The sequence below is a fragment of the Sparus aurata genome, chromosome 23 (genome assembly GCF_900880675.1).
Source record: "Sparus aurata chromosome 23, fSpaAur1.1, whole genome shotgun sequence".
NCBI lineage: Eukaryota > Metazoa > Chordata > Actinopteri > Spariformes > Sparidae > Sparus > Sparus aurata.
In genome coordinates this window covers 10,074,134-10,096,207 of record NC_044209.1, presented here as the reverse complement: position 1 = coordinate 10,096,207, position 22,074 = coordinate 10,074,134, and the positions used below count along the sequence as shown (strand labels likewise).

General features: G+C 42.5%; 2 protein-coding genes across 2 annotated transcripts; one reads left to right on the top strand and one right to left on the bottom strand.

Annotated features, from left to right (window-relative positions):
* The first annotated feature begins 510 nt into the window (after positions 1–510).
* Positions 511–9,396, top strand: znf598 (zinc finger protein 598). Its single transcript, XM_030408926.1, has 12 exons — positions 511–859; positions 1,823–1,935; positions 2,345–2,474; positions 3,098–3,309; positions 3,459–3,676; positions 3,788–3,887; positions 4,906–5,165; positions 5,366–5,435; positions 5,532–6,415; positions 7,144–7,309; positions 7,430–7,577; positions 7,824–9,396. The coding sequence occupies exons 1-12, from the start codon at positions 686–688 to the stop codon at positions 8,196–8,198; spliced, it is 2,850 nt and encodes a 949-aa protein (XP_030264786.1). The 5' UTR covers positions 511–685; the 3' UTR covers positions 8,199–9,396.
* Positions 9,397–9,870: 474 nt separating this feature from the next.
* syngr3a (synaptogyrin 3a) lies at positions 9,871–20,799 on the bottom strand. Its single transcript, XM_030408928.1, has 4 exons — positions 20,557–20,799; positions 17,483–17,717; positions 16,936–17,081; positions 9,871–15,104 (listed from the first exon to the last, which is right to left on the bottom strand). Exons 1-4 carry the CDS (start codon positions 20,656–20,658, stop codon positions 14,895–14,897), a joined length of 693 nt encoding a protein of 230 aa, XP_030264788.1. The 5' UTR covers positions 20,659–20,799; the 3' UTR covers positions 9,871–14,894.
* Positions 20,800–22,074: the final 1,275 nt, after the last annotated feature.

The following is a 22,074-nucleotide window of genomic DNA, read 5'->3' as shown; positions in this document are numbered from 1 at the left end:
CTCAGTCTATGAAAGTTTCACTCTGTTATTTACTGGTCTCAACACATCCCAGGCTCTGAATTGAAAACAAAAGAAGCATTATTGAAACATGCATTGAGTTTCATTTGAACAGAAATGAAACCAAATGAAATGTTTCTTGATGAGCCTGAGCTTGCTCTTTATTTACATTATGATCTTTTCATCAGCAAATGTCTAAAAATGTTATTTCTCCCTCTACGTTTGGTCTATGTATTTATGAGAATGCCACAGATAAAAATCCAGAGCGCTGACACTTTATATATAGATCTTTTTGGAATAATTAAATTATTACCCTCTCTTGATCTCCATATGATTGCAACTAACACCATACAATGTATATTTAAAAAGCTTTGGGAAATATTAACATGTGCCTCAAAGTGCAGCAGCTCTTATCTGCATCAGCTCAGACTGGTGCGGGACACACACCATGGGACACACGTGGAACCGTCATGATTGCCTGCGCTGACAGACACATGTGTGATAAGTGAAATCCCCACAACCGGAAGGTGCGCTGTCCATCCGCACAGCATACAGATCAGAGGTCCGACGGTTACGTGACGCGGCTGTAGCTCAGACTTTCAGAATTACGTAAGCACTTCAGCGGCTGTGTGGCTGGCTCGCCCTCATAACAAATACTATTGAAGTTAATTTGTGCCTTTTCGCCGCAATGGATTCAGCAACCTCAAAAGAAACGGAGAAGCACTGTGTCCTGTGCTGCCAGGAGGTCGATATCTTCGCCTTGGGAAAATGTGACCACCCGGTTTGTTACCGCTGCTCTACCAAAATGAGGGTGCTGTGCGACCAGAAGTACTGCGCCGTCTGCCGCGAGGAGCTCGACAAGGTGGGCCTTCCTCCGCTACTGTGGCCCGGGGATGGCGCCTGGTGGTGCTAACTAGGCCACATCGTTCTGGGGGGGCGTTATTGTTGATAAGACAGCAGATATCTGTATGATAAACTCTTAGCTGGGTTCATAATGAATGAAAAGCACTGCCGGTGAATACGACAGTGCCTAGCAACGATGTCTAGCAACTACTTTTGTCTCGTGAGGTGGCTCACGCCATTAGCAAGTCTGTCAATATAAGCTAGCTAGTTAGCTCCTCTGAAGTCAGGTTGAGTTTTACTTCCGCAAATGGGCAGTGAGCACTGTGCTAGTGCAGCATAGCTCATTAATTTTACTCAATGTGACAATGAATTTGTCTTACAGTAAATTGTCGGTGCATTATAAGCTGAGCATGTCAGCTGTCACCTCTCAAACTAACCAGCGTGAGCACGTTGGAGTGGTCCATCGGGGGGTCTGTGACGTTGGCTTCCAAGTTGGTATCACTCAGATGTATGTTTATTTAAATGTCTGTCAGTCAATCCTGCCTTGTGGAGATCGAGCATAACAGGTAGCACAGGTAGCTAGTTAGCTATGGACTGCACAGCTCAGCTGGCCAGTGTGATTCCAATAATGGCCCAGCGTTCCCCTTTAAAGTAAGTTCATTGTCAGCTAATATTACAGCTAGATGTTATTAACACAATGCTTTGAACTGCTTAATTCACATATACTGTATGTATGTATAACCTTATCTACTGAGGGGGTTTCATATGGTAGAGGTGTCCCACCATATTACATAAGATCCATGTGAGAGCAGTGGTGACTGTATGTCAGCAGCAGCATTCCTACCTCCTATAGAAGATCATTTAGACCAAACTCTTGAAAATACCAAAAACCTGCCTCATAATATTAACCTTTTTGTGTGTGTGTGTGTGTGGCATAAAACAATCAGCACCTCTTCCATTCTGACTGTCTTGTTGTTCTCAGGTGGTGTTCGTAAAAAAACTGGAGGCCTTCTCCTGTCTGCCCTACCAGCAGTTCCCCTGTGAGAAGAAGCACGATATCTATTTCAGTAACGAGAAGATCTATGCAGAGTACAGGTACTTCTCTGCTCCACTCCCTTTCTTTATGACTGTGTCACCCATAGCCTCTGGTAGAGAAAACACTCTACCAGACCAAATCTCTGACAATGATGTTAACAGGCAATGTATACATGCCAGTTTTGATACTTCTTCTGTGGGTATTGTTTGTGCAAATATATAGCAAATGGGCACAGATGCAGGGAGTAGACATTGTGTTGTCACTTGTAGGATCATTTCCTTCAACAAAACAGAGCATTTATCTGAACCTTACTGGTAACTATACGGAAATGACCATTAATGTATATCTTTTATCACTAATGGTAATAAAGTCAATTGCATACAATGAAAGAAGCAATTTATCCATGTAACCAAGAGCTCGTTTATTTTGGTTGTCCACTCTAACTGAATTTCCTGTGTGTCTTATCAGGCGCCTGCTGATGCCAGAGTGCCTCCGCTGTTCAGAGCCTAAGGTCTTCTCCAAGTTTGAGGAGCTGGAGTATCACATGAGGAAGCAACACGAGCTCTTCTGTTGCAAGCTTTGCACAAAGCATCTCAAGGTATGCTCATACCTAACCAGCTGGTCCAGGGGCAAGCCAGTCGTTGACAAATATAAGAAATAATTGTTCTAATGTTGTAAATGTTGAAAATACTGTGATGTACTTATGGTCATGTTATGCAGTTTATTTTTTCCACCACCTGAGGTCACCAAAGAATTATCCCTATTGTTGGTATTTGACTTATAATTACAATGTGAATTGAGTATCAGCAACACCGGGAAAGAATGTTATTTAAAAATGTCAGAATTACTTTGAATATATCAGTATAAATATTGGTCCGTCTAATTCTCAGCACAAGTTTTTTTGCCGCTATAAATGATTTTCTTTGCAGTGTGTATTTAGTGAAGGATCTTGTTTTGCCCCGTTAGACTGAAAGACTATCTAGGTCATCTAAACACAGGAGCACTTGATTATAAAGAATACTGGAAACTGGTTATTGGAACATTTTGAGGGCTAGTTCAACTAGTATCTAAGATATTTGTTTATGATGCTCATTTCTCTCTTGAAGTATTACGAATATTGTGTGTGCAAGCTGGCTGAAGAGTGCCCCCCAAAAAATTACACAAGATCAAGATCACAGTGCTGTCAGAGACGTGTTCTTTAAACTTCACCTTTCCCACCAGATCTTTTCCTATGAGCGCAAGTGGTACAACCGAAAGGAACTGGCACGCCACCGAGCGCATGGAGACCCAGATGACACAAGCCACAGAGGACACCCGCTCTGCAAGTTCTGTGATGACCGATACCTCGATAACGACGAGCTGCTTAAACACTTGCGCAGGGACCACTACTTCTGCCATTTCTGTGATGCTGACGGTTCTCAGGAATACTACAGGTGTGTTTAACAAGTTCAAATGTGCACAGAAGCCTCACATGGTCATTTAGTTGTTTTTTTTTTGTAATTTGCTTTAAAAATGTTTTACTTTTTTTGGTGTATAATCAAACATTTTTTTGTATTGCTATTTTTAACTTTGCTATCAACAGTGATTATCAGTACCTGAGCGAGCACTTCAGAGAGAGCCACTATCTGTGTGAGGAAGGCCGCTGTGCCACAGAACAGTTCACCCATGCATTCCGCACTGAGATCGACTACAAGGCCCACAAGGCTGCAGCACACAGCAAGAACCGGGCTGAGGCCCGGCAGAACCGCCACATCGACCTACAGTTTAACTACGCTCCGCGACAACAAAGAAGAAATGAAGGTTGGTGAGATGATTATTGTTGTGTGTTTTGAGTGTTGAGAAGAATATTGTTGATATAACTGAAGTTTGAACATTGTGAATGGGAATAAAATATGTGCATGTGTCGCTTAGGTATCTTGACAGGTGACGACTATGAGGAGCAGCGTCACAATCGAGGAGGAGGCAGAGGAGGAAGGCCTCAGGGGGGACAGAAGAGCTGGAGGTACTCCCGGTGAGTCTAAATAAGTTGATTGGATTGTAGCACCAACAACTAGCATGAACTCTGCAAGATACACAAAGATGTGGACGCTATCATGACCCTGGTAACCGGACTGCTGAGCATCCAGAGCAATTGTTGATGAGTGAGAATGGGAAATATTTAATGAATGGCTGCATGAATTTGTCACAACTGAGTGTCTCATAACCTTTTACTGCCAGTCAGTGCGTTTACATGACACTCGAGAAAACAGAATTATTGGGTGAGTCTGACTATGTTTGGATTTTTAAGATGCATGTATATACCTTAGTCTGACTAAAATCAGACCGGATCGGATTTCTCATAGTCGGATTAAAACACCTAGATTATTCGATTGATAGTCGCATTACTCGTGCATGTATACGTTCTATCAGATTGGATTCAGATTTGGCATTCTGCGGAGGCTCGATTTTTTTCCCGTGGCCTTGAGCCAGAAGTAGAAGGATAGCGGTGGTAGAGTCTTTCCTCTGAAATAACCGCAAGCAAGAGCGCCATTGTGCATCTAGTTTGTGTAATTATCATGTACACCATATACGAAATGTACAAAGATGTAGCTTCGTCTTGCTCTTCGTACGCCATCTTTCTCGAATGCCGAGGCAGTTTGTTGTTGCTGGTGACGTAAAGAGGTCAGCTGGAGGTGGCTCTGTTACCACTAGTTGAAATGGGTACAGTGCCACCTATTGTACCGGGGTATGACATGCTTCGGCCAATAATTCGATTTTCTCATAGGCATGTATACTCAGACAATTGCAGTTGTCTGATTGAGTAACATAGTCAAACTATGGCTGTAATCTCACTAAGATGTGCATGTAAACGTACTGACTGTGTGTGTAGATGTGTGACATTCCTTCCTCTGCAATTTCTGCATGGATGTGTAACACCTGGCAGTCCGCAAAGGCTTAACCACACAATATGTTCTCAGTCATGGTGCATTTATGCCATGTATTTGTTTTTCTTCTTGCTTTTTGAGTGCATCTGTGCTTTGTCCACGCAGTGAGGAAGAGGACAGAGAGGTGGCAGCTGCTATGAGGGCATCGTTGGCGATGCATAGACAGGAGGAGAGGGCAGCAGCGCAGGAGAGGAACGCTCCCAAACACTGCCGCGAGGAGAGGATGGAGAGGATGGAAAGGATGGAGAGGATGGAAAGGATGGAAAGGATGGAGAGGACGGAAAGGACGGAGAGAATGGAGAGAACAGAACCAGAAGAGCCCAGACACAGGACCGGACAAATCAAACCAACAAGCAAACCTCCTGGTGAAAAAGAAAGCTATACTTGAAATAGGGTTTAAATTAGAGACATTAGAGACAATTACATGACCAGTATCAGATTCTGAATATTAGTTTGCATGTCAGTTATTCAGCTGTAATGGCTAAGTAGTTGTAGGTTGAAGTATTCACAAGCAGGAACTCTCTCACTGTGCTCACATATACTTCTTGTCTTTTGCTTTTCACAGTAAGAACAATGAAGAGCAGTCCAGAAGAAGATGACTTTCCAGCTTTAGGGGCCACAGCTGCTACATCCATGTAACTTTTTTCACACGCTACAGACTGAAATCCTTTCATGCACCACGTTGTGCTGAAATGTGTAATTTATACTTCTGTTGTTTTGTTTCTCTCCAGTGTAAAGCCAGCTCCTCCTGTGGTAACAGCAGCCCGCGCAGCTTTAAAGGAGGACGACTTCCCCAGCCTCTCAGCTGTCGCTGTCTCATCCCCTATGACCCCGGCTTACTCTGCCCAACCTAAGAAGAGTTCCTCTTTCCATGACGAGGATTTCCCCGCTCTTGTGTCCAAAATACGGCCCTTCAAAGCCGCAGCTCGCAGCAACTCTGCCTGGTCCAGCCATGCAACTGTAGCTAAACCTGCCACGCAACCCCCTTCCTCCTCCCGACCTCCTCCTCCACTCTCATCTGCACCCTCTGGCCCTCAGCCCCTCTCCTCCACATCATCTTCATCCTCACGTAGGAAGAAGAAAGTAGGGGAGAATGGGAAAGCAACATTAACCCGGTCTCCTCCTTCTTCTGATGATGAGAGTGGAGGACTGACGCAGCAGGAGTTCCGCTCAGTGCCAACCATGTTGGACATCTCCTCACTGCTCACCGTTAAAGGAGGCAACAGCAAACCCCCTCCTGTGACCCCCAACCCTCCAAACCTGACCCCCAACCCTGATCCTCCTACCTCTAAGGCCAGCAAGAAGAAAAAACAGCAGAAGAACATAGCTGCTCCCTCTACATCTGTGTCTTCAGCGTCGGGGATGACGCAAAGTGTGAGTGCAGTCTCAGTGGAAACGGCAGCACAGAAGGAGAACGTCCCTGAGAAAACTCGGAGCAAACCCGTTTCTGGTGGTGTGACGTCGGCAGCAATGAGTGTATTGGCGAATGGCCACCCTGAGGAGTCACCACCTGTCATTAAGAAGGCAGCCACAGTAGCCCCTCATCCCAACACAGACCCCCCTCTTGAACAGGAAGAAGAGTTCCCTGCGCTCATGACCAAGAACCCACCACCAGGTAAACATTTGGTCAATAAACTATCCCAAAAATTTTAAAAAATGCTCATCACATTTTGTCAGAGCCCAACATGAAGTCTTCTGGTGGCTTCTTTTGTCCCAACAGACAAAACAATTAAAGACTCACTCTTTACTATCATCATCTGATTATCAAAATAGTAGGCAAAGAATTTTATTTTGATCAACTACTTGTCGGTGCAGCGCTATTTTTATTTTTTTTCACTGTTGATCACAAATCACATCTTTCATATGTGTTTGCTGTTCATCTCAGAGTAACATTGAGTGTATGTTGCAATTGGTCTCGACAGTTACTGTTATTGGGAGCTGACTGTGTACCTGCTTTAATGGTTGCTAGGTGCAGTCTCTTTAAAAAAGACTAATCAGACTGGCTTTCTGGAAGTGAATTGGAAATGCGCCAAATTATCTTTTAAAAATACAAAGTCAATAAGAATTTCCAAAGCAGATCGAAGTCTTGATTGCTAATTTCCCTTCTCATTTGTGTGGCAGTTTTGAAATATATTGTTTGGTCAATATGTAGGCTTATAGAGGTCTGTATTTGCTGAATCAACAGCTGTTTGAATGTCACTGTCAGCTGTATCGATGGCTGTCTCAAAGGATCTCCTAGATTAAATAATCGATCCGTTGATTGAAAGAAAATCAATCCACAACTACTTTGCTCATAGGTCAGATTTTTGGTTGCATTTCAGCTCTGCGCTGTCTATATTTCAGGCTTCAAGAGCTCCTTCCCACTGAAAGCCTCTGCCCCCGCCCAGTCCTCTGCTCTGCCCCCTCCTCCACCTGGCCTGGGAATCTCAGCCCCCAAACCTCCCCCAGGATTCACCGGGATCCCCCTCAACAGCAATGTGTTGGAGCCTCCTCCTTCTGCAGTCAACCTGTGAGATGATCTCCCTTTTTTTTTATACATGATCTCCTTTTGATTTATTCATGATGGCCTTGTCAGGTACTTAGTAGTGTAATGCATTTTTCTTTTTTTTTGGGGGGAAATTTTTTCCAGCCCCCCTAAGGTGTCGAGCAGTGGTTACCTGGTACCGGACGACTTCCACCAGAGGAACTTGGAGCTGATCCAGTCCATTAGAAAGTACCTTCACAACGATGAGTCAAAGTTCAATGAGTTCAAGAACTACTCTGCACAGTTCAGACAGGTACTCGGCACTTAATGGAAAAAATTATCTTTAGAAATATGTGTTCCCATCGTTTATCATACATTTTACTCCTGATTGTGTACTTTTTGGAACATACATAAATTATTATAACAACAAATTGATTCTGTGTTCACTAAACTTTCAAGTACAAGCAACTTACCAATATGCAATTGATGTGGAGACAAAAAGATAATATTATAGTACAGTTCTGTGTTGATAGCTTGATGGCTTCCTCTTTGTTCCCAGAGTGTGATATCAGCAGCCCAGTACCACCACAGCTGTAAGGACCTGCTCGGAGACAACTTCAACCGCATCTTCAACGAGCTGCTGGTGCTCTTGCCGGACACCAGCAAGCAGCAGGAGCTCCTGACTGCCCATGGAGACTGCAAGGCATTGGAGAAGCAGTCAGGCACTGGAGGAGGAAAGAAAAACAAGAACAAGAAGAATGCCTGGCAGACGCCGACCACAGCGGCTAACACCGCAGCCGAGCTGGACTGTCAGGTGTGCCCCATTTGCAGACAGGTACTGGCCCCCAAAGACTTCAACTCCCACAAGACCCTGCACATCAGGGACAGCGAAGAGTTCCCTTCCTTGCAGTCAATTAGCCGTATCATCAGCTAGCCCCTAGTGTTTCCTCATTCAGCTCCGTTTGCCACCATGGGGTGAATTTTCAGTTGCCTCCTGCAGCCCCGTTAAAGTCGTGCAACAGCCAGTGTGGAAACCAGCTGCCTGTTTGCTATGGGAGCACATCCCAGTGGAGTTTGGGGATAGTATCTCATAAAGAATTGGAATAAAGATGGTTTATGGTGATTTTACTTCTCTTGGTAAGTTTGTGTGAATGGTTTCGCAGTTTGCCCAATTTTAACTCCACATCCTTGGAGGACGTCTCCAGCTGGCACTGGTCAAACCAGGGCTAACAGTATATTTAATAAAGAGGAAAGGCAAGATGAGGCTATGCTTGAATGCATTGCTGCCTGATACAAGATCATGATTGACATTTTTTTTACCTTGCTCTGTGTTTTCACTTTAACAGGAGATGACAAAATGTATTTTGTCAAAGTTGATTATGTATTATTCCCCAGCAGGGCTGCTTGGTTAAATAACAAAATAAACACAAACATGTTTAGTTCAACTATTCAGCACCATATTTATTTAAGTATAGCTTTTTAATTGCTTTTTAATATTCATTGCTGTATGCAAAAAAAGGGCCTGTTAATTGTTATGAGTGGGTGGCCAGAGGCATCAAGTCGGAGCGGGAGTGATTTGTTGAAATTGCAACAAATTTTGGTTCACAGATTGAATCTTTGACTTAAAAAAAATAAATAAATGTAATTCTGTTCTCATAACTGACCACTAGGTTTGACTGATTTGGTTACTTTAATGGAGTGGTTGATCAGTGCCACGGTGTGAAAAGAAACAGAACTAAAAACAGAAATAGTGTCCTGTTGAAAATGATCGTAATCAAAAAAAGAAAATCCATATATTTTATTGGTGAAACTTTTTGTTATGAGTTATCACGGATAACTTCCTAGAGCGATCATAATGCATAGAACACTAAAAAAACATCCTGACACACACTCAGCACTCTGCCTCTGTTAGAATTCCAGCTTTGACACACTGTTCGCTCAGTTTGTCAGAGAGGACTGGTTACATCTAGTACACAATCTGTTCGTCTTCTCTCTCAGGACCTTCAGCTTGCACTGCTGCCCACCTGGGTGTGCGTCCGTCTTGTGTTTGCGCGTGTGTCTGAATGAATGTGTACATCATACAGCTGCTTTGTCTTTTTTTCTGTCTGGCTTTAATAAAGCTGTTTCTGTCAGCACTGTGTGTTTCTGTATATTTGTTAGAGGTGTGTGTGCGTCTTTGTCTCTGTGAGTGCGAGAAATGTTAGGTAGGGGGCTGTTTCTGGCCTCTAGATGAATGTAGGTCTAATATTCAATCTCCTTTTATCTCTGTTTTTGGTCTCTGCCTACTACTAAGAAAGATATCTTGATTGGGCTGCTAACTGCTCCACTATGTCCACTACTGTTTAGTGGTGGCTTCTTTTTTTTTCTTTTTTTTTAGAGCTTTTTCAATGGAAACCGCTGCCTGCTGAGGCTTAAAATGACACTGCAGTGCAGTAAGTGAACCTCAAGAGTGAAGTTGCAGCCAGTGAGCTACACAATGAGCCAAAAAGGAGGTAAATAAGCTCAGCAATACAGAGTGGAGCTGCAAACAATTGAGGTGATGGTTCTCTTGATAAATGGTATGATACCAATTGTCACACATTAAAGTCAGGAACAGAAACAGGTAGTCCAAAACATGTTTTCTTTTTTATTGGAGTGACGGTCAGACTGCAGTCCAGACACATTCAGGTAATAGACAGTGACACACATCTCTGTACACAGCGTTTTTACACTGAAGAGGTCAAACACCTTCAGAACAGGAAGAAACATGTTAAAGGGGGAGCACGCTACAAAATCAATATTTACTTGTTTGTTGGTCGATGGGGAATAAAATTTTATTATCAATATTATGGGGGGAGATATCGTAACATCCATGCAATGTTTCATACTGGAGACCACACAAGTGATGGCACCAGCGTCACTACATATCATCACCTTTTATTATCTCAGTCTAACAAAACGACAGCATGATCACACATAACTTTGATTTCGGTGTCAACGGCCCCTTTAAGAGTGGTCAAACAAAGTATTTCCAACAAAGAGTGCATTCTAGTTAATAAATCATCATCATTAATATTGTTTTTTTTAAATTTTATTTTCAGTAGTACAGGACAAACCAGACCCTAGACAGCATCACACACAGGTTCCATTTACTTCAATAACGTACTGTACAATCAACCAATACCACGGTAGTGTACATGGGCCAGAGCACAAAACATAGAGAATGCTTGTATTATTATTTTTTTTTATCTACCACACAGATTGAAAAAGAGACTGAAGCACTGAGAACAATAATACAACCTGACCTGATAGTACCCCAAACTACCTAATAGTACCCCAATATTACCTAGTATCACCATCAATACCCCAGTCTCACTTATCCACAGTTAAAGAGGTAACTAGCAGCCCAGTAATAACCAAGATTTCAAGGACTACACTAGTGGTTTTACATATTGTAGCGTACCAATTTCCTTCCTTTCAAAAGAAACCTAATTTATCACTTTTAATATTTAGTTACTTGAATTGAGCTTGAATTCAGCAGGTGAATCGTGGACCCCCCCACTAACAATGAAAAGATTCACACAGAAGTGAGTGCAGCATGTAAATACATTCAATGAGAATAAATGGTATCAAAATTAATGTTCAGGTCTAATAGGATTTTAAATTTGATTATAAAGTGTCAGCTTCTGAAAAGCATTGCAGTTCCAAGACATGGTCAGACAGCATCCGGTCAATTCATGTCTTGAGTCAAGCTTACATCCATATAATATAAGAATAAGCTAAGATTGCTTCCGGAAATAATTGGCAGAAATGTTCACGCAGCTTGTAGGTAACATACTATAACATGAAAAACCACAACGTGTAGTCCTTTACCTGCATCAAAAGGACTTAATGCTCACCAAACGATACCTCCCAGGGTACCTGAAACCCCGCCCAGTATTTCTGCCAGCACCCAGCACCATTGCACCATTTCCCGAACCACAATACTTTTGTGTTACCCCTCAGTTTATAACATAAACCCACTTTACCATGCACTCACTGCCAGACAGTCTGGGGAATAAAATGTAATTTAAAAAAAAATGAAGTAAAATAAATCATGCTTACGGTAATTTAAGACTGAGTGATCTCAGCTCTGATTTATGGGACTAGATTGAAATTGTTTTAACCCTTTTTTGATACTCTACTTATCTGTTATCTTGTGAGTCGTCAAGTGTCTTCGCTTTTATTTCTACAGTAGATGACCCTTCTTATCTCTCATTATACATTTACCTGGAACACAGAGCCTACACTTTGTTAGCTGACATTTCCTATTGGTGTTGCTCCAGGCCCTGGATACGTGGGTCATGTTAAGGTTTCTTTACAACAATACAAAGTAAAGAAAATGTGAGCATTCTGGTACAGTTTTACCCTGGAGCTTTCAGAAAAGCACGCAGTAATGCATGTGTACGTGTGACCCAACAAGATCATGAGGTCAAGATAACATCATGGAAGAAACAAAGAGCTGTTTGGCTGTGCGGTCGCATTTCTGACAGTAAACTGTGATTAATGTAACACTTGAGGGAATCCTGTCAGCCGGCGAATCTCACTTTGCAAAACATTTTGACATCAACTTAAGAATTACATAGTATTCAATATATAATGAGTTCTATACAACAGTTTCATGCATTATTATCATGATTACTTTTTAAACTCTGGCAGCCACATGTGGCCCCTGCTGCAGTGCCCTCTCTGGTCTGCAGAGGGCGCTGTTTACACATCAGTTAGAATAGTAGGCAAGGCATTCTACAGGTCAATTACATATATATATGTGTGTGTATTTGTATTTGGCTCTGTTCATTAAAAAAAAAGAAAAGAAACCCTCTTAGTTTTTTACTTTGTATTTCAGGTATCTTGAGAGGGACTCTGATAATATATTTTATTTTGGGGAACTGATTCATTGGTGATTTCCTCCTCCGTACTAAAACTTTGACAAACACATGTTCATGAAAATAACTTTTATGCACCACAAAATTTCACACATTCACACATTTCCACACAAACTGAAACAGACCCACATATCTCTCATGCGCGACGACACACATGCACGTGTACACTTGCTGCACATGGACAGCAAGTGTACTCACAGGCTCTCGCTCTCTCTCTCTCTCTCTCTCACACACACACACCAAAACGACAGATTCGCTGATCGCGAGTGTACGTGAATCACGACACAGACACTGTTACACACCGGCATGGTTGGGCATGGTTACTATTTACATCAGGGCCCTCAGTGACCCACATCCACCCAACCCTGTGCCTGTCACCATAGCAACAAATTCTGAAACCCCCCTCCCCCCTCCTTCAATGGCAGGATTGCAGGATCAATTAATTAGCCAGCTAGCGATCCTTAACATCCCACGAACTGATTTTTCTTTTGCCTGAGACAGCACTGAATCCTCCAGTAACCTGACCTCCCTCGCTGAATAAAAGCTTATCTGTAGCCCCCTCTGCTTTGTGATTACATTAAATCCTAGAGACATTAACAACATAGTAGCAACGTGGTAATCAGAAGACAGCAATAAGAACACAGGGCAGTTTGGCAGCTTCTAAAACGTAAACATAAACAGACCTGACTTACCCATGATCTCCCCAGTCGCCCCAATTTACACACACAACGCTCAACATAGAACACTGTCTCAAATAACACACTGCATACATTCCCTGGTACCATGGACGGATTATTACACAACAGGCCCCTGGGCACAGACGGGTGAGAGGCCACCCACACCTGCTAGATAGCAAGCAAGACCTCTGGATCTGAAGTGATGACCACGGTCATTTTAAATCTCTTCGCAGTTGTTCTGCATCCATTTGTTGATTTGAGCGACTCTTTGTGGTTGTTTTGTGTCTCTCTGTAGTTGTTCTGTGTTTCTCTATAGTTGTTTTGCCTCTCTTTGTAGTTGTCTCAATCAGTTGCCTTACTGTGTCTCTTCACTGTCTTTTTCTGTCTCTTTGTTGTTGTTTTGCATCAGTTTGCTGTTTTGTCCCTGTCTTGTTTCTTTTTGTTTTTTTCTGCTGGTTTGTTGCTTTTTAGCAACTCTGTGTAGCTGTCTTGTGTCTCTTTGTAGTTGTTATAGGTATCTTTTTTGTTGTTAATGTCTTTTTGTGTCTCTTTTTAGTTGTTTGTTTCTCTATGCAGGTGTTTTGCACCATTTTGATGACTTTTAGCATCTCGCAGTAGCTTTCTTGTGTTTCTTTGTAGTTGTTTTTGTCTTTTTGTGTCTCTTTGGGGTCTTTTTTGTGGTTGTTTTGTGGTGGTTACTTGTCTCTTTGTAGCTGTTTTGAACGTGTGGTCATGTTGCAACTTTTTGTAGTCATTTGACCTTTCCAACATGAAAATCACTTCAAACAGAGGTTCTGGCTGAGCTGACCCCTGACCCCTTTGGCCTGTGCCCGGTAGGCCCATTCAACAATCCATCCATCCGTGCCTGGCACAGAAATATAACTGAACACTAGAAAGTGATTCACGTTTCCCCAATTCTTAAGAAAAAACACTAACACTAACCAGAGTCATACTGATTCAGCTATCATGTCGCTGTTTTTCTTTAAACGTATTAAAATAAGGATTCAAACCACACCCAGGAAGGCCATAAACACTCGGAAAGATGCTGTAAAAGCTTCTTGACCAATACTACTTTTATTTAAAATTGTCAATTAGCTTTTGAGGATGAAAAGTTCTCTCAGGATCTGTTAGACATACCTCCACATCTTGCAAACTTCACCAGTCAGATAAACGATTTCAGTTTGGAAACTTGCCTGAGATTTGTTAGTACAATTCAAAGACTAGCATGTAATTTGAGACAGTGCCTACAATTGCTCTTATCTGACGGTAACTATCCTACCTACAGTACAGTACATACCTACCTACAGACCTACATAAGAATGTGAGATATTGCACTTGGTCACAAAACATTGTCGTTGTTGTTTTTTTGTTTTACAGCATGTGGAAATCTACTAAATTAAGTCACTGTCTGAGACACACAGTACAGTATGGCACTTAGTTGATGTCTAAGTTTGGAAAACATGCAGATTCAATACACATGATCGCTTTTAACTGCAGCAGGGAAAGATGAGGAAAGACCAGACCGTACTGTAGCTTAAAAAAAACATTCCCCGTACTGTTTGGCATGAAAGGGGATTTTTGACACTTCAATGAATGAAAAGAATAAGACGAAGGTGCTGTATGTGAGTGTCTTTTGCACTATTTTTAGTGCTCTAGTACTGCTTTGTGGTGGAGTCACTCACTTGTTGATCCCTTCATCTCCTTTTCTTCTTCAAAATAGTCTCAACACAACAAAGCAGCCTCTTCTTCTACATTCCCTCTTCTTGTTTTCTTTTTTATCTCATCTGCTCTGATCCAAAGACACTAGTAGGAAATTGGGTTTGACATACAGGCCTAGAAAAAGTGTAGATAAAGCTGGAATGTTAAGGGGAACAAGAGGAGGAAACAAAGAAGAAGAGACCTTTTTTTTTTTCTTTTGACAATTATTGAAAACTCAGTCCAGATCAACACATAAACAGCTGCAGGTGTAACATCACAGGAAGCAATTTGCTATCACCTTCCTCTCATCCCTCTCCTGACCTTTCTCTTCCACCATCAGGTCTACCTTATCTAGTAGATGGGAACCTGGTATGTGGGTGCTGCGTTGTTCTCGGTGAATGGTGGACTCTGGTAGGTCTCTGTGGTCTCGGTGGTGCCGCCGACTGGTGAATTGGAGGGGTATGGCTGGGTGGGCGCGCCGCCGTCCATGTGCTCCGTGGTGAACAGAGTCATGTCTGTGCCAAGCAGATACTTCTGGACCGCACGCACTGTTAGGCCAGCCTACAGGGGGAGAGAGGGGGAGGGGAGGGGTGGAAAAGGTCAGAGAAAACAGTTCCAGGTACTATGGTAGAAAGCAAGCCAGACGAAACCCTGAAAGCTCTGTTTTCATAGGCAGATATGAGTCGCGTAACCACCTTTAAAGGGAAAGGTAACTGTGTCTATAGAAATAAAGCTGACTTGGATTATTTGCATTCTGGCAGAGAGTCAGAAGAGAGGCTTGATATCATCTTTATGGCTGTTGCTTAAAGGAGCATTGTGCGGCATCTAGGAGTGAGGTTGGAGATCGCAAACTGAAGACCCCCTCACTTTACCATCCCCTATGGTGGCCAGCAAAAATGCAAAACAAAACAAAACATGAAAGCTCCAGAGTCAGTGTTTGGTTTGTCCATTCTGGGCTACTGTAGAAAAGATGGCGGTACAATATGGTGGACTGGAAGAGGACCTGCTCCCCTGGCAGATATAAAAAGGCTCATTCTAAATAACAAAAAACACAACGATTCTTCGTGTCAGGGGATTATACACCAATGAAAACTTAATTGTGAATATTATATTCCATTGCTGCCAATAGATCCCCCTAAACCAGACCCAGTGGGCCTTCAAATTAAAGACTATGGGTCTGGTTAGTTTAGCATAAAGACCAGGCCACAGATAAAGGGCTTTTCTTTCTTTCTTTCTTTCTTTCTTTCTTACTGATTAACCAAACAAAATAGAAAATGTTCATTTATGACAGTTAGAGGGGCTGGTTAGTCGATTTTTCTTATATTTGGAAAGAGTCAGAACAGCTGTTTCCAACTATTTCCAGTCTTTGTGCTAAACTGCAGCTGGTAAAGGTTTTATATCTGACAGACAAATATCAATCAATCAATTTATATTTGTATTGCGCTGAGTCACAGCAAAGGGTAATCTTGTGACACTTTCCAATTTGAGCAGGTCTTGTCCATACTCTTGTATTAATTAATTTATATATGTGAGTGGTATCAATCTTACCATCTAACTCTTCGCCAGAAAGCAAACAAGTGTATTTCCCAAAATGCAAAACCTTACAATTGTACTGTATCCATTGAGCTCAACCAAAGGTGAGCTTAAATGTTTAGAAGAGGACGATGGCACCTCCAAACTCACAAGCCTCATGGATAACTAATGCATAGAAATATCTAGCAGGGTTCCGAGGTTGCATGACCAGCTTCTCACCTTCGATTCAGTCAGAAAAGGATTACTGTCACTAGTTTAGCTCAAGGGTGGATTATGAAAGGGGCCTCCCAGGCACAGGCACAGGGGCCAGCCTGGTCAGAGTGCCTCTAATCCAGAGCATTCGTTTGAAGTGTTATTAACTTCTCCTTTTTGGAAATTCAGATTGCTCAGTCAGAAATGGGGAAGTCCTGATCATGGCGACTCCCCCATGTGCAATATACTGACATTATTAAATAGCTTTACAACTCAAAGCAGTTTTAATGAGCTGTTTTATACCATCAGCAACATTTTAAAGTCATGGGAGACCTGCAAGATGTAGTTCTGCCCATAGTTTAGGTGTTATTGGACATTTACTCAATGTCTGTGTGTATCTTCTGCAATCCTGAATGGAAAATTGAAGAATGGAAAACATTTTGTACAGTATAGGTGTTAGAAACGCTCATGGTAATGTTTCAGTGGAGGAGAACATGTTTCAGTCATCTGTTTTCATCTGCCGAGCCTCTCCGGACCTAAAGATGAGAGACTTACTATCCAGAAAAACATGAGTAAACTCAGCCTTAATGTATTCCTATATGAACATTTACATGTGTGTGTATGTGCGTATCTGTACGTATAAGTCTATGTAGCTGCATGTTCTCACCCAGGTGATTATGGAGAAGAAAGAGAAGGCGATCGCAGCCCGGGCTGCATCTGCCCCCTGGTTGAGTGGCAGCTCATCGGCCGTGGTCCGAGACCATTGATTGGCCAGGAAACAGAAGCTTACAAAGTACAGGAAGGTCCAGAAACCTGCCAGAAAACCAGCAGAACAATCACACTTTGTTACAGGAGGGAAAAAAGGTAATTTCCAAGATAGCTTTAGACATGAAACACGAGGTGCAGAAGTGGTGCAGACGTCCTGACCCACAGTGCTTTGTTCCCTTCAGAAGTTAAAAGAACTCAGTCTCTGCTACCTTTTTATACAACATTGCAGGTTTCATTTCTCTTGCTGCGTTGTGGTATAACAAAGCAGTAAGCTGAAAGTCACCTGAAGCCATGTTGTGCTACATTTAGGGGATATAGGGTTACGTCTTAGGGTTTGTTTCTAAACTTGTGTCCTGCACTTCCTGGCTCGTGGGAAGCTGCAAGAATTATGTCAAAAATGAAATAAAATCTATTTCTGGCAATTCTGGTCGCGATGGCCTGCTCACCCGAGAAGCCGATCTCAAGCATGATAGCCTTCTTCCTGTCTTTGACAGAGCTGATGGAGGAGAACTTGAAGTCGAGCAGGCCGAAGAAGGTGCACGCCAGCAGTCCCACCAGGCCCACGAACACGCCATAGTTGCAGGCGTCTGCGTTCTTGTTGAAGACACAGTAAAGACGCTCACTGCCAATGTTAACATAGCCCTCGTTCACGATGGAGGCAAAGACCACCAGGGAAAATATCTGCAGACAGGGGAGAGGCAGAGGAGATGGAATAAGAGATAAAGATCATGTAAATATGACAATCAACATATCTCCACCGTTCTCTTATTGCCTCCCTCACACAAACATTGTTGCAGCCTCGCTGGAAACAGGACCACTACTGGAGAGCGCCTCTTTGAGCGTGCTCCGACCAAAGGCATTAACCTAATTTCCTCTCTTTCTCTCTGACTGACTGAAGAGGTGGATGCTTCACTTCCCCTCAAGAATCGCACAGTCCTGAGGCGGTGTGTGCGCCAAAAGAAGAAGTGTGATAAAGGTTTTTATAGCATTTTCTTTTTTTCTGTTGGTTCATTTTTTTTTTTAAATCTTTAGGTCTGATCTGAAGTTAATTGTATTTCTTCCTACCTCTGCTCTGGACTCACACACAGATCAGCTGACTAACACTCGCTGGGAGAACAGGGCCATGTGACACATACACATGCAGACATGCACTCAGACTTGGGGGTTTGGGTCACATGATGGTGGAGGGCCACACAATGGGATAATGCCGGGTCCACATTTTAAACTGATCACATGTGTGGATATAATCTGAGCAGAGAGACACTCAGGTGCTTTTAGCTGACCAGCATGATAAAGCTGCTTATATGTGCGTGTCAAAGTACTGCATCTCCAAATGGAAAATTCTACTAATTTCTTTGCATGATTTAAACATATGAAAGCGTATGTACAGTGGAAACTTGCAAAAAATGTTAAGCTCAACTGCTCAATCATTTCCCCTGCACTTGTCTCATGTGATTTACTCCTGTGATCTTAAAAGAGGAACTATGTGCTACATAGTGCATCTTTAATTAGTGCACTTCTTGAAGTCAGCTGTAGGATTTACAGTATGTAAAATAAGGGATTTCTGGGGTATTTTCTGCTGCTCATGTTTATAACCAATGGTTTAAAAAGTCACTAAGTACCTTCACAAGTACTGTAATGGAGCACATTTGTAACTTCGTTGTATTTTACTCAGGTATTTCTAGTCTTTTTTTACTTCAGGAACCACTGGATTAAACTAAAGTTGTGAAACTAAAAAAGCTCCACCCTTACGAGTTAAAACATCAAAATGGTTCTGATGCATTGTTGCATCAATATAAATAATCTAATGATGTCATATATCAATACTTCAGTAACAGGAGACATTTTCTGCATTAAAAACTACATCTACTTCCTGTACACCTTTTTGTAATGGAGTATTTTTGAAGGTGCTGGATTGGTACCCTAACTTAAAGGGTAACGCCGCCCAGTTGTTCCCACATTAGAGTGTGTTTACAGGTTTTGGGGAGTACTACTGCATGTGTGAAAAAAATCAAAATAAAGTATAAAACCCTTTGTGGCTCCAGAGGAAGCTGAATGTAATCTAATAATTGCCTCCAGTGATGTCACTCAGTGGCTACACTGCACTGTGGGCAATGTAGGCACCATGTTTTCAAAAAGAAAGAAGAATGCATGGGATAGAGAAAGCTGATATCTCTGGTTTGCTGCATTGATTCTGATCTGTTCAAAATGAATCCAACATCCAGCCGATAGGAGAGTGCAATGTCAGACCAACGGCCTGCTTTCCAAAACATGGCGCCTACATTAACCACAATGCAACTTAGCCACCAAGTTGTTTTTTGTTTGTTTTTTTCACATATGCAGTGTTACTCCTCAACACCTGTAAACACACTTTGATATGTAAAATTGGTGGCGTTACCCTTTAAGTAAAGCATCTGAGAGATTTTCCATGTCTGATTGCAGCTGCACAGATAAATATCTAGATGTGATGATGCAGAATCTACGTTTAGGAGGTTTTCAGCTGCAGTGGGAAAATGGACAATTAAGCTTGAGAGCGCATTAGTCTGGATTGTTTTTGAAAGGATCGATGTGGACTATTCGCACTGACGCTCCACATGCCCCGTGCAATAGGCTGATAATGTATGACAGAGCTCTGAAGTAAATGGCGCGTATATATTAATAGGTACACAATTAATATAGTACCTACACTCACACTCATGAAACCAGAGACTCGTCAGGAGGACATCGTTCCTTTCATTCCTTGGATGGCTTCCTCCGCTCTGTGTTTTCAGAGGAGACCTTCTCCGTGTCACCCAAAGGTGATGCGTTACATCAAGCGTCAGGGCACGACGCGTCTCCGTGGCCCTGCGTGCGTAATGGGGACCGCGGACCAATCACAGGTGGGATGACGGACGACGACCGTTTAGGGTAAATCAGCAAAATCATTAGCTGGAAATGGGATTGGCGATGTAAACGAAGAAGGCGCGTGTGGTAAATCGCTCGTTTTACTTTAGAGACTACATTAAAAAAATCTAATCAAATAAAGAATAACAGGAAGGGAGGGAGACTGAGGGATGAATAGGTTATGGCCTTTCTCATTTTTCTCCACAATCCAGGTCTACTGCACATCTTTGGTTGCATCTATAAACCAATAATAAAGCAGGGCTTATTAAAAATAAACATAGGTGCGCTACTGCCCCAGAAAAACATCTGTAGTGAGACCAGTTTCATGGTCAGGGTGTCAGACACCACCAGGCCTTGGTTACACCCTGTACGGCACATTTTCTCTGTGAAGACGCTCCGACAGACACAGTCAGTCCGCGGTTTCCATTTTCACACCCCGCTCATCAATTATCGCTGGATTTCTAGGCTCTATATTTGCAGTGAGAACACGTCACGGGTCTCGCGCAGCAACGACAACAGAGAGGAACCCCCCCACCACCACCACACACACACACACACACACACACGTTCATACATACACACACACACACACACACACACATCCAAAACAGCAGTACCGGAAAAACCCCGTTCTCACCCAGGACAGCACTCTGAGGATGGTCTGCGGCTGTTTGGCGAAGGCTAACGGGTCGATAGTGGACCCGGCCCGGCCCGCTCCGAACGATCCCACTCCGTCCATCTTCTGCGGCTCTCTCTCGCTCTCTGTGCGCTCCTCGCGGCTCCACGCTCCCGGCTCCACGGCAGGATGGATGCGCTGCTGCTCTCCGCTGTAGGGACGGGTCCTGCGCGTACCCAAAGGCGCGCGGGCAAGGCGCGCGCAAAGGAGCGTGCTCGGGGCCGACGTGCCCGCGCAGTGACAAGCCATTTAGACGCAATTTAATCACGCCAATAGATCTGTTGTGCCTTGAACACACAGCAGCATCGAAACAAGCACTGGTCAGTTTAGAGGTTTGGGATTTTTTTTTTTTTTTTTTGCTTCCATAACATAAATAAAATAAATGTACATAAATAATAAAAAAAATAGCTAGATGGCATCATTTAAAAAAACCAAAATAAAATAAAATAATTGACTGTCTTAATGAAAGAAATCGACTGGGGTCGTTCTATTGTTCTCATTTTTTGTCTAAAAATATAGATCTATGATTTTTTTTTTATACATATCTTATTATTCATATTTACATTTTACAATATCTTTATCAGCCATTCTCTCAAAATTAGAGTCTCCCAAACTCGGAGCCAGAAATCTCCCCTTCAGCAGTCGTAGCTTTATAGTTTTTAGTCATATCTCAAGGTTTTTATGCGACATTCACAGTCTTATTTATATACCATACTATACCTAAAAACAAGGTGAAAATAGATTTTTTTTTTCTTTAAAAGAGATGTCCATAATTCTCCATGTAGACCTTTATCCAATGATCATATTTCTCTTCTGGAAATGTATGCAAATTAGACCATATTTAGTTAGAAAAAGCCTTATCTGCTTTTTAAACTCAAAATTTCAGAAAACTGAAAAATACACAAGAATAATTGTCTTATGGGGATAGTTTTCTTCTATTAGTAAGCGAATGGACCCTTTTCACCTGTAGTGTTTTCACAGTACTCTAAAGGTCAGCTCTGGTAATTTAGTACTGTACATCCATGAAGACTGCTCGAAATCGAAGCAGCAGAGGTCAAGATGTCCTGACTTTGAAGCACTATCGCTGGATAATTTGCCATTATGCAATTTAATGGCATCTTTGGCAGTCATCCAAATGTTTCAAGCTCCATGGACTCGTTTCTAGTGCAGATTTTCTGACTTAAAAAAAAAATGGAGTATGTCTGAAGCCAAATCAAAGATAACCTTGATGTCATTGTGGCCTCCAATTGTTAGTTTTTTCAGACTTAAGTCAGCTCCCCTCAGGGCCACAAACAACTTCATAGAACCTTTTTTCACATGCTGAGAGGTCAAATTCTACATTTCTTCAAGTGCAGCGTTCCTTCAAGGCAGGTCCTGCGTTACTGACTGCACTATTGTTTTCCGCACCAGTTGTGGGGTTGTAAATTATACAGACTGTATGGATGTTTGTCCTGTGGGAGGGGCCTTGTGTCAAAACAT

Excerpts from the sequence above, each read along its gene's own strand:
- znf598 (XM_030408926.1), top strand. The coding sequence starts at position 686 with ATGGATTCAGCAACCTCAAAAGAAACGGAGAAGCACTGTGTCCTGTGC. Across the intron at positions 2,475-3,097 it reads TTTGCACAAAGCATCTCAAG|ATCTTTTCCTATGAGCGCAA; the intron begins GTATGCTCATAC and ends CTTTCCCACCAG. Across the intron at positions 5,166-5,365 it reads ACCAACAAGCAAACCTCCTG|TAAGAACAATGAAGAGCAGT; the intron begins GTGAAAAAGAAA and ends TGCTTTTCACAG.
- syngr3a (XM_030408928.1), bottom strand. The coding sequence starts at position 20,658 with ATGGACGGAGTGGGATCGTTCGGAGCGGGCCGGGCCGGGTCCACTATC. Across the intron at positions 17,082-17,482 it reads GCTTGAGATCGGCTTCTCGG|GTTTCTGGACCTTCCTGTAC; the intron begins GTGAGCAGGCCA and ends GTTTTCTGGCAG. Across the intron at positions 15,105-16,935 it reads TCTTCTCCATAATCACCTGG|GCTGGCCTAACAGTGCGTGC; the intron begins GTGAGAACATGC and ends CTCCCCCTGTAG.